The following is a 12,701-nucleotide window of genomic DNA, read 5'->3' as shown; positions in this document are numbered from 1 at the left end:
AGCAGCAATTGTAATAATAGCCCCCTCTTATCCGAGAAGTTATTCACTCTACCAAGAAAAGTCACTGAGAGGGCCATATCTTTATGAAATATTATTCCATTCAATTCTAAGTATACAGGAAAATTTAGACTTACTTCTCTTCAACAAAGAATTAAAATCTGGCATATTTTCTGAGATTAAGACAGGCAATCTATTTACAAAACCATTATGACTTAATAGATATGAAGTACATTGTCCTCTACGAGCAGAAGGCTGAGTACGGACTACCAACTCTAACGCCTTATCTCATCCGCCAGAATAATTCCTGAGAAGTGGTACACATTTCATCCCCATGTGTATGATTGGGGATACATCACCAATTTTGAGAGACATTCTAGCTGGCTGTCCTCACATATATAGTAAATACCTCTTTTAATTTCTGAATGGTTGGAGTAATTTCTTCTTCAAGTATCTGGAAAATAAAGGAAAATCATATTTTTCAGTATGTGAAGCACCATTAAAGAAATTTAAAAGGGAGAAGTAGGATGTAAGACTAAGGAAAACTGAACTAAGGCTGGGCAGAGGGGGTGTGCGGTAAAATTTCCCTTTTTACAGCAGAGAAACTCTAAATGCAAAAGTACTCTCTTCTCTCAAAATATTTTATATAAATTTAATTACCGTCTTAATTTCTTTCAGCTTAGCCTCCTTTTTTTCTATAGTCTTCTGGGCAGCTATTTTTTTGTATTCATACATCCTGGTTCCAGCTGCTTCTTCTATCATGGACAAAATCTGGAAAGACGATTGTATTAATGTTTTAAGAATCCAAGACAATGAGTCTCACTGGAATTTACATTAAGGATATTATTTAATGCCTTAACCTAAGTATCGTAACAAAATTATGGATCATAAAAGTTAAGTACATAAAATTGTACATATTAGCTAATAACCCTAACATTCAAGAAACATTTCTGGCCTTCAGTCAAATTCTAAAATCAAACTTTATGCCACACTGAGGTTCCCGAGTACATCTCCTTTAAAACTGAAGCCAGTAATTCCTTCCTCCTCTTTTCCTTCAAATACGAGTCTTAGAAAAAGTAAAGGCTAACAACATTCAGTTTTCATTTTAGAAATTTCTACTTAAAATTGTTCCAAGTGAGACTTCAGCCATTTTGTTCCTACAAGGATGAAGCATGGCCTAACATTTGCATTCCAACTGTGGCACATGCTTTAAGAACTTGGGAAAGTAACTTAATTTTCTCTGTTCCTCTGTTTCTTCTTCTGAAGAGTACTGATAGTATCTCACAGCATTGCTGAGAAGTAAACATGAAGTAAAATAATTCATGAGAAGTACTCTGAAAAAGGCAAATATTAATTAAAATTTTGTAAGAAGGACAATTTTGCTAGCACTCCTTTTTCAGAAGCTTCTACTCACCATCAATCCCTATCTCAAGAGGATTATTTCTCTGAAAACCATTTTGATTTCTATGTATTTGGCAGGTTTTGAATTAGAAGTTTTCCCTTAAGATGTTATCTAAAGAAAATAAGCGTGACCTATGGTCAAACCAGACTAGTATTATCAATTATCAGTCGTCTTCTTAGTTCTTCTCCATACAAAAAAAAATACCAGAAGAGTTTTTGCTCTTATACAAAACATTCATTCCTTTGTACCAACTCTTCTCAAGGGGGCTCTAAGAGAAAATTAAGTCGTAATGTCCTAAGCAATCCATTGTATGTAATGAATTAATTTCACTCAAATCTTTTTCTATAGGCTGACATGGAACACCAGTTGAGAAAGGCTACTTTATAGAGGCAAAATTTCTTTTAATACTGTATCGGGCACATAAAACTCCTAGACATCAGTCTTGGCAATGATGTTTTTTGGATTTGACACCAAAAGCAAAGGCACCAAAACCAGAAGTAAACAAGCGGGACTACATCAAACTAAAAAGATTCTGCACAGCAAAGGAAATCATCAACAAAATGAAAAGGCAACCTACTGAATGGGAGAAAATATTTGTAAATCATATATATAAGTGGTTAATAACCAAATACACAAAGAACTCATACAACTCAATAGAAAAAAATCAAATGAAAAAAATGTGCAGAGGGTATGAATAGATATCTTTCCACAGAAGACATACAAACGGGCAGCAAGTACATGAAAAGATCGTCAACATCACTAATCATCAGGCAAATGTAAATCCAAACCACAATGAGATATCACCTGTTAGAATGGCTATTATCAAAACGACAAGAAATAACAAGTGCTGGTGAGGATGTGGAGAAAAGGGAATTCTTGTGCACTGTTTGTGGGACTGTAAATTGGTGCAGCCACTATGAGAAACAGCATGAAGGCTCCTCAAAATATTAAAACTAGAACTACCATATGATCCAACAATTCCACTTCTGGACATTTATCTCAAGGAACCAAAGACAAGAATTTGAAAAGACATCTGCACTCCCATGTTCACTGTAACATTATTTACAACAGTCAAGACGTGGAAACAACCTAAGTGTCCACTGATGGATGAATGGATAAAGAATATGTGATATTTATATATATAAATAAATTAAAGAGTATTATTTAGCCATACAAAAAGGAAATCCTGCCATTTGTGACAGCATGGATAGGACCTCGAGGGTATTATGCTAAGTAAATTAAGTCAGACACAGAAAGACAAAAACAGTATAATCTCACTTATATGTAAACTCTTAAAAAAAAAAAAAAAAAAGTGATCTCATAGATACAGAGAAAAGATTGGTGGTTGCCAGAGGTGGGGAAAGGGTGGTGGGCAAAATGAGTACAGGTAGTTAAAAGGTACAAACTATAAGTCCTGAGGATGTAATGTATGGCATGGTGACTACAGTTAGTAATACTGTACTGCATATTTGAAAAGTGCTGACAGAATAAATCTTAAAAGTTCTCATCTTTAAAAAAAATTTTAACTGTGTGGTGACAAATGTTGAGTAGACTTACTGTGATCATTTTGTGATATATACATATATTAAATATATGTATATATATAAAATCATTATGTTGTACACCTGAAACTACTTTATGAATATCTCAATTAAAAAAATAATTTTTAAAAAATTTTGCTTAACAAGGTCCTAAGACTTTTCTTTTACTTCTTTTAAGGATTCTCATTTAATCCTCAGAACAGACCCTGAGGTAAGGATTATTGGCTCCAATTTATGGATGAGGAAAGTAAGGCTCAGAAGGTTTCTGTTAACATAACTTAAAAAAAAAATGGGGCACAATGTTAAATATTAAAAAACAAAACTATTTTCTCTACTAATCATTCTTAAATGTTTCCAAGAATTTTAATAATGGAAAAAATTATGTTAAAAAAATTGATTACCTAGAAGATTAAGACAATATCTGTAATTACTATTTTTACTGTCCTTAAAGAGTACTCTTACCTCTGGAGGTTTCATATTCAACACTTTTGTAATTCGGCCCTGAAAATAAAATTGGCAAACTTACTATGATAATAACAAAATACAGAAAGAATAACCTAAAGACATACATGTTTATCTGCACTGAAGCTGCTGTATCCTAATACACCAATCTTTTGGGAGTTATTTCTTCCACCTACATGAAAAGATGTTTCTTTTATTAGATTTGAGACCAAAGGTAGCTTATAACTCTAGAATTTTGTTACCCACTTTCTCACGAGTGATACAAATTACATAGGTTATTAAATGATACAAAGTTAACTCGACCATATTTCCAAGACAGTTAATATTAATGATGTAGAAGTCTCCAATTCTAAGACAGGTAAGTATATAAATAAATGTTAGCATAATTATTGAACATTTCTTGATTTTTTTGGAACAATGGCCCTCCAGGATAAGTCAAAGAAAACTACTTCCAGACATTCTTCAACATTCAAATGTACACAATATACTAGAACATGTAAGTACAAAAAACTAACCCACATTTCTTAACAGGTGCCCAAACAGCAGCCTAATAGTAAAATAAAAAACGAAAAATCCAAACAGAAGCACTTCTCTTATGAGTTAAAAAATAAAAGATGTCAAAACTATTATGAAAGAGACATAAAGACCACAAACGAAATACCTGCATGATGAGAAAGTGAGGGTTGTTAACATTAAGGCCAACAGAACAAAAGAGATCCTGTACTCTGGTATTGTTTGCATTTACTCCATTGATTAAATATTTATTTCTGCCACCAATAACCACCTAAAAAGGAAAGAATTTTAAAAGATATAAATGAACACACACATCTTGAGCTATGATGATAAATTCCCAAATACATTATTTTTCATGTTTGTTCTGTCCAACTAATGGTAAACAAAATCAATCTAGGGTAAATAAATAATAAAGAAAGTGTGACATGGTCAAAAAGAATGAGATTGAGTCAGGATAATTGGCTTCTAATCCAGGGACTTTTGCTAACTAGTTACGTAACCAAGCACAAGCCTCCTAACCTCCCCTGCAGTGGATTAGGTCTCTAAGGTCCCTTCTAGCTTCGTGTTTCCAAGTATGTGTAGATTGTAGTTTCTATCCCTGATCACCCTCTTTCTACAATTTTCCATACTCAGAGGTTAACCCCTCTTCCTCCCCTTTTTGATTTCCAAAGGAAAAGAAGTCAGAAACTGAAAATGAAAGGCAAATAGTTTAATATCAATCCTTGTCAAGATGCTAAAAGGGATTAGTAAAAGACATGACTGGTAAATACTTGAAAGAAAAAGAGTAACCATGGAACTTCGTCATGGGTTTAATAGGAACAACTTATACTAGATACCAGCTTGTTCACACTATACTATAGCACTTGCATTATCATTTTTTGGGTATGATTGTCTCACCCATATTTTGAGGTCCTTAAAGATAAGGTATGTTTCTCATTCTTTCTATCTGTATTTCCCAGTGCATTCAACAATGCCCAGCACACATTAAGCACTTAATAAATATTAAATAAATATTAATTCACTCCTTTTTCCTGACAGGATTATGAGGGTGGTAGATCATTTATTAATATATTTGAACAACAGTCCTAATATACCCATAAGTAATTTGAGACAGTCTTTATAACAAAATTATGGTGAAGATACAGGCATATGGATTGCATAAGGACAGGAATTTTGGGTAGATTAGTAGCAGACTTACTTAAAATCCTTAAAGGGTTATTATTTGATAGATGCTTAATGAAAGAGAACAGGATTCTGTCCCAATCTAGTCAATCCCCCCCTTTTTTTTTTCAACCAGAGGCTTTCATTAAAATAGAGAGGGAAATCTAAGTTACATAATGCTAAGTTGGAGAGTAAATGCGAATTTTTAAAAATAAAACTTTGACAAACTGAAAACATTGTCTGACTGTAATAAAAAAGATTTTAAGGGACAGATGTAAGGTCCTCCCTTGGTTTCAAAAACCTGCTTAGATACTGAACTGGCAGTATGTGGCTAAGTAATAACACACATGAACAATTTAGAGTGATTTTAAGTAAATCAGATATGAATTCACAATGTATCATGAACTCTCCAACATCATACTGAGAAAAATAGAAGTAGAGTACTTAAAATGAAAGAAGCAACAATTCTGCTTAATCCTGTCGTAGCTAGACCAATTCTGGCATATGCAATGTGAGGGGCCAAGCATTAAAGAAAAAAAAAAGATATAAAAAACTGGAGCAAATTTGTATTCAATGTGGTGAGACAACTGAAAGACCTATGAACAACTAAATATCAATTGAAAGACCTAGAGATTTAGCTTAGAAAACTGACTTACAGAACACTTCAATGTTGAAATACGGAATAAATTAGATTTGCTCTTGATGCTCTCAAGAAAACTAGGATTAATGTGTAAAACTTGAAGACAGCACTTTGGCTCAATATATAGGAATAACTTTCTAATTAGACCTTTCCAAAAACAGAATGGGTTACCTCAGAACATAGAAAGATCCCAAGAGCTACAGGTGTTCCAGCACAGAGAGAGAAGACTCAAGTGTGGTTCAAGATTTAAGCATGAGTGCTTGGACTGATGGATTTCAGATCCCTTTCAATCCTCTTGGCACATGGCGGAATTTGCATGATCAAAATGTAACATAAGGAAGATATTCTTAAGGAATCTAGTCAGTATTTGATCCATCAATTTTGCTCATAAACTTTCTCTCCCCAGTAGTCATATTGCCAAAATGCACATCAGACCTGCAAGTTTCTAGGTAACCAAATATTTAGTAGCCACTCACCTGCCTTGTTACTGTAATTTCATCATGAACCTCAAATCCTAAAGGACTCTGCTTTTTGTCAGAATTATCAAAGGTGATTGACACGGAGGCTTTGGTAATACCAGCCTGTCCATTTTTGTAAACTAAATCTTGTAAATTAGAAGCCCGAACCTAAAATAAAGGAAAAGTTTCAGTTACAAAATCCCATACTACATAAAATAGCACTAAAAATGTTCTTCTTGCTGTTGGAAAATCACCCATGTAGTATCCATTAAGCCGCCAAGGATAGGCAGTGGTGGCATTCATAAGCAAGAAGAGCAAAGAAAATGGGTAACAACCTGAAATGGGCACCTTTCTCCATAGGACTTTTTCAACCCTGAACAGATCTGTTTTCTATTCATTTCTTAACAAAAGCTCATTTGAAAGATTTAAGGAAAGACAGTGTCTAAGAATTTCACTATTCATCCAATCCCATTAGAAGGTCCTGAAAAGGCATTATAATGGGGGGGGGGGCAGGGATGGGGTGAGGGTACAACTCTGGAATGAGAATGCCTGAGTTTCAGTGTTGCTCCAAACATTTTAAGAAGATGAACCTTAGGCAACTCCTCTAAGTTTTTATTTTCTCACCTAAAATATGGAGTAATAATACCGACCTTTAAAGGACTGCGGTGAGTTATAAGATATTTCACGTAAAAATGCAAATGAAGAGGATACTGGCAATAGTCTCCAAGTGCAATGAGGATTCCCTCGAGGCTCCTCAAACTTAAATTCACATAAATGAGAAAGTTTACACTTTACCTGAGACAGGTTGGAGATGCCCAGCAAAAAGCAGATGGAGTCCAATATGTTGGATTTCCCACTACCATTTAAACCAGTGATAGCATTGAAGAGGGGGTCAAAACCATTGACTTCAGTCCTCTGAGCATAGGACTTGAATCCCTCAAGAATGATTGACTTAATGTGCATTTTCACTACTGACTCGGACAGGCAAATCTCTGCTAGAAATCAAGCAAGCCACAAAGCAGTTCTGTACAAAACAAATAACAACACATAAGTGGAATGTAAAACTGGAATCATAATAAATGTAAAAGACTGAAACATAAGAATGACAGCTCTATAGAAATAAAACAGCCACTTGCCAAGCTACTTCCTCTGATGCAAAGGTATCTTTCTTTAACTTAAAAATATACAGGCGTTAGTCTTTAGTTAGAACTTAATTAAACCATTAATTCAACCTGGAAGCCAACCACTTACTTCTCCAGGCTTATCTTCCACCGTTATCATACTCTAGCTAACGTAGGCTGATTATTTCACACCGCATCCCCTTTGCCCATAATGCCCTTCTCCCGGATACTGGCATGGCTCACTCTCCTTTCCAACACTCACGTCTTTGCTCAAACGTCACCTAACTGGGGTCCTTCCCGACTTCCCTATATAAAAGAGCACCTCTACCCACCCCCTCGCTCTGCTTCCTTTTTCCTTTATTGCACTTAAAGCTGACACTAAACAGTACTTATTTAATCGTCTATCCAACCTATAACAATGTAATCTCCGTAGCATCTTCGCCTACGTCCACCGCTGTATGCCGGAATAGTCCCTGACTCGAGGGCGCGGGATGGGGGCGAGGGGGGGGGGCGTTCGTAAATATTTATTAAATAGATAAATCCCACATAAAGAGATGAAGCTTTTTGCTTTCACTCAGGCTCTTTCCTCGCCTCACCAGGCCTTTCTGTCAACACTTCCTCGCCCTACTTCAATGGCAGGAACTAGCCATTCTGCCAGGAACCCCTTAGAACTAACTTTAGTCTGAGGTCCCTTGCTCCTCGGCTCCCCAGCCCCCGACGCTCATCTCCAGCCAGGAATGCCAGGCTAGGCCCAACCGGCCGCGCGCACGCACCTGCCTCACCGCTGCGTCAGGCCGCCTGGGCTTGCGGCGCCCCCAAAGCTCTTCCTAGTCACTAGGGCGGAGAGTGGGCCAGCCTTGCCCGGCGTCGGGCGCTACGAAGCGAATTCCACCATAGCGGATACAACACTCACCCCGCGCTCTGCAGCGGAGAGGAACTATTTATGCCTTTGAATTTAGGCGCGAGCAAAGGACCCCACCCCCCTCTGTCTATTTCATTGGCTGGTGCCTCAGAGATGCCTGACTTCCATTTTTCTCTTCCATCAAACAACCAAAATGACAGGGAGATAGAAAAGAAGGTCGCGACGGTGGCGGCTCCGGGAAAGCGACGGCTCGGGCCTGAGGACTAAAGGAGCTGGTGGCATACGTTGAGCTCGGCGTCCGGCACATCTCGGACAGTCCCGCACCTCCGCCTCGGGGCCTCGCGCTCGCCGGCCCCGCCCCGCCTCAGGCCCGGTTTTGCTGCCGCCGCGTTCGGGAAACCCCGCCTTCCCGCGGGCGTTGGGGGTTGGGGGGGGGTAGTCGCAGGTGCTGGCTGTTGTGGTCTGCGAGCAACGGAGGCAGGGTGGCTTCCTACCGGTCTCCTCGCTCTGCTTCAGAAGCCCCGGAACCTCCCCATGCTGGCGCAGATTCGTCAAAAATGGAAGCTGCCCCTTGTTGGGACTGGGGCAGCGCCGACCGAACTTGTGAGGACTGTAGGTCGCGGTCTGGCTCCACCCCTCGCCGGCTACTAAGCCTGGCGGGCCTTTTCATCTCGGGTTTAGCGTCCGGAAGGGACGATAGGCTCGCAGCCAGAGCTGTGCAGCGCCCAGGGGAGAAATTGAGTGGGGCCGATAGTAGGTGCTGGACGAATAGGAGTTTCCCTCCTTTCACTGAAAAGCTGTAGAATGATAAGCAATGGCAGAACTAACATTTCAGAGAATTTTAGGGGGAACACCTTGTAACAGCTGATATTTATTGCGTTTCGTGTGCCAGGCTGCATTCCAAGGGCTTTTTAAAATCCTCGTAGCAACCCTATGAAATCCGTGATATTGCTCTCATTTTACAAATGAGCAAACGGAGTCACAGGTTAAACAACTTATTCCAAGTAGTAAGCGGAGCAGCGGAGATTTGTTCCCACGCAGTCTTGCTCCAGAGCACGTACTCTTAAATAGTATATTTACTTCTCTTCGTGTATAGACTCCAGTACTAGTAATAACAGATCCTGTTATCAGTGTGTACTTTTCTTTAAAAAAAAAAAAGGCCAGTTTACTCACAGTTAAGGATATTGATACTAATGAGTTAGGAGGGGCTCGGCTTCATAGTGCACTGTGGTGCTATCTATCCCTAGGTGATGTATAAAAAGATGGTGCGGCCAGTATGCTGTTTTAGGTTGTATATTTAAAGTTGTTTTCTTCGCCCCGGGTTGACTTTGCAATATTCAACACCAGTCGAACTACCAAGAATTACCAAGAATGAGCCAGTGTTTTGAAGTTCTTTCTCTACTTAAGAGAATAAAAAGTTTTATGAAGTTTTTTGTTTGTATAAGAAAGAATTCATTTGTTTACTCTCATCCCACCCACTTATAGAAGTCAATCATTACAGGCCTAACGTCATTTAGTCAAGCAGTTATCTTTGTGTGCTGTGATTCCTTCATCTACACGCCACAGCTCTTCACTTGTATTGATTCTATTCAGTCTTAATATACGTTTCTTTTCAACTCTGTCCTCTTCATCACTGTGAATAAAGAATTTTAATTTGCCAACAAACCCTAATGTGGATTTTACCAAGTTGTGAGATAAAGAGTTCTTTGGGGTGAAAATGTAAGTGTTAAGACAGACATTATTAGCCTTTGCACTGTTTTAATAAGTTAATAACTAGCTGATATTATTTAAGTCAAATGGATAAAAAATATATGCAAATACACTTGCTGGTTAAGAACTTCTGGGTAGTTATAAAAATAAACACATCTAACTACTACTAAAAGTAATTATTAAAATGAAAATTCCTTATAAAAGGAGAGATCTAGAGCAATTTTAGCCTTAGAACACGTCAGAAGCACGAAGGAATTTCCGTTAGTACAGATGGACTTGAGGAAATCACTAATGGCTGACTTAGAACTGGCCCCTGAGATCACCACAGAGAAGTGGCGAACACCAAGGCACAAAGCCGCTAAAACCACTCTAATGTGGAGAGGTTAGGGCTGGAAGTAAAGATAGACTGTAGGGTGGATACAGTATAAATAGAGCACTGCTCTTGTTTCATCACCGTGTATCAAAGGCTTTTGAAAGCTTTAACACTGGCTGGCTAGTGTAGTCTTCGTCCTTACGTAGAAGGCAGCAGCACCAGCAAGGACACTGATAAAAGCCATAAAACAAGACCTAGGAAAAAGATCTGGTCTTATACTCTTCCAGGGCACTGGGAGGGACCATCTTTCCCTGGGTGCACTTTTCTAATTTTGGAGTCCTACAGTAGTTCTTCTGTGGACCTGGGTGAATCCTCTTTCCCTGGAATTTAGGACAGAAGGAAAAAACTGAAAGAACTTTACCTTCATTGCAGAAATAAGGAAAGGTTGATTCATTTTGTTGAGAGATTAATTTTTGGTTCCAGGGGATGAACTGAAGTTCATACTGCAAAATTGTATTGAGTAGCAGCACATTTTGAATACACCAAGTATATAACCTGTCTGACAAACTTGGAAAGAAATACAGCTGAGCATAATTTAAAGTGAGGAATAGAAAAGGAGGTGATTATATTCATTCACTTGTGGGATCTGCTTAGACACATTCATTTTCATTTCAATGACAATATTCTTTTCAATACTCCATGTTCTGTTTGGTGCCTTGTGAAACCTGCCTGTACTTTCATTATGATTTCTATTATTTTGCCTCCTTAGTCAAGTTAGATATCTTTATCTTCTCTTTCAGGTACTTCTACTATTTCCAGCTTTTGAGTTCCTAACTCTACTGTTTACAGCAGTGGGTGACTCTTACTCATAGTGATTTATTTCCTCCTGTGGTGCTGTTCTGGGATGGGGTTGTTTTGTTTATGGGAGTCTCTTATGCCCTGAGTTGTGAAAGTGTCCTTTCAGAGCAGTTACACACTTGTTTCTGCCAGGGTTCTTTGGCTCTTAAAGATCTGGGAACATCTGTAAATGATTGTTTCTCAGTTTGTGGTTCCTGAATTATACAGATACTGTAAATTTATATCTGTTGCAGGCCTGGGGTTTTGATTGCTCAGAAGTAATGTTTTGTTTTATCCCCTTATCCAAAGCTCCAGGCAAAGAACAAATTTCCTTGCCTCTTCCCCAGGCTAGTAGGTGGAGTTTTTCCAATCCCAATGACTGGCAGATCTTTAAGGCTCGGAGTTTTACCTAAGGGCCTAGTTCCAGCTCCTCTGACTCAGTGAAACTCAAGGGCCAGTGCTTGTGCATTAGAGCCCAGCCACTGGCTTCTGAGCCCTATAGCCAAGTATAAAATAAATGTTGGAGGGCTGCCTGTCAGTGCCTGCCCTTCAAATTTTCAATTTGTCTCTGGCACTTAGGATTTTCTGTTTTTTGTTTTTTGTTACCGTGCTTGATATATGGTTTACATGACAATAGTTATATTTTACCCAGTATTTCTATGAGTTTATAAAGGGAATTTTAGTCAACCAGGTTAGCGGAGGTCTTCCCATTTACCTTTTATGAAGCACATCAGTGATCTTTGTTTTGCTGCTGCTGAACCTTGCTTTCAGATTCTCACATTCCACATTCCAATTAGCTTTTCCTAAAAAACAGAAAGATGTCTGGTACTAGCTCTTAAGAAAATATTTTCATGCACTACTCATAAAATCCAGTGTCTATGTACTTATTTCACATTTGTTCAGTTTTTCCAGTTCTCCTTGGCTTTTATCACTTCCACACTGGTTAATAGCCAACGCTACTCATCTCATTGCTCTTCTGCTTTGCCACACCCCTTCCATTATGGGAGGATTATTCATTCCCCTTTCTCAACTATCATTCTCATTTCATTGTTCTCCCTCTCACAGTGGTCCCTTATTACTTTTTATTTCAAATCCACACACATCTGCTTGACCTTCCTCCATTGGTTTCCCTTTACTACCAACTCAATTCTTACTAGATTTCACTCTTAGATTTTTTTCCCACAAGATCTGCCCCTCTGTAATCAATGTTTCCTCTCTACATTATTCAAATTCCTACTTAAATTTCTACTTCAACAATACTTAGCCACCAGTCTCTGCCGTCTCTAATGTCCTACAAAATATATATGTTTCTATATCAGAAATATGATATCTCTTTACTCTGTATAAACTTGGTGAAAATTGCCTACAGAATTAATTCTAACCTCTTTAAGGTGGCATGCCTGGCCTTTCATAATTTATTCTCAACCTGCTTTCCTAGACTCATCTCCTGCAGCTTCTTCCTTAGATTACCATGTCATTTGTTGTTCACTACTGTAAACCAAGCACCAACCAATGACAAAAAAAAAAGTGTTCGATAACTTTTTAAATGGATAGATGAATGAATGTATGAATTCAATAGGCATTTATAGAATGCCTACCTTATTCTGAGAATTGTGCTATGTTCTGGGATACAAAGATGAATAAGATGTGGGCCTGTCCTCAAGGAGTCCATAGTTGAATAGAG

At 38.2% G+C, this 12,701-nt stretch overlaps 1 protein-coding gene across 1 annotated transcript in view; it reads right to left on the bottom strand.

Annotated features, from left to right (window-relative positions):
• Window positions 1-8,385, bottom strand: part of SMC2 (structural maintenance of chromosomes 2) — a 48,844-nt gene extending 40,459 nt beyond the window's left edge. The window contains exons 1-7 of the mRNA XM_036856398.1: window positions 8,069-8,385; window positions 6,970-7,198; window positions 6,193-6,342; window positions 4,064-4,186; window positions 3,403-3,441; window positions 658-768; window positions 407-451 (exon numbers count right to left, since the gene is read on the bottom strand). Coding sequence (XP_036712293.1) covers window positions 407-451; window positions 658-768; window positions 3,403-3,441; window positions 4,064-4,186; window positions 6,193-6,342; window positions 6,970-7,137 — 636 coding nt within the window. The 5' untranslated portion in view covers window positions 7,138-7,198; window positions 8,069-8,385. The remainder of the gene's footprint in view (window positions 1-406; window positions 452-657; window positions 769-3,402; window positions 3,442-4,063; window positions 4,187-6,192; window positions 6,343-6,969; window positions 7,199-8,068) is intronic.
• Window positions 8,386-12,701: the final 4,316 nt, after the last annotated feature.

The sequence above is a fragment of the Balaenoptera musculus genome, chromosome 6, assembly GCF_009873245.2.
Source record: "Balaenoptera musculus isolate JJ_BM4_2016_0621 chromosome 6, mBalMus1.pri.v3, whole genome shotgun sequence".
NCBI lineage: Eukaryota > Metazoa > Chordata > Mammalia > Artiodactyla > Balaenopteridae > Balaenoptera > Balaenoptera musculus.
Note: the sequence above shows the minus strand (reverse complement) of the source record. Positions and strands in the feature narration are given on the sequence as shown.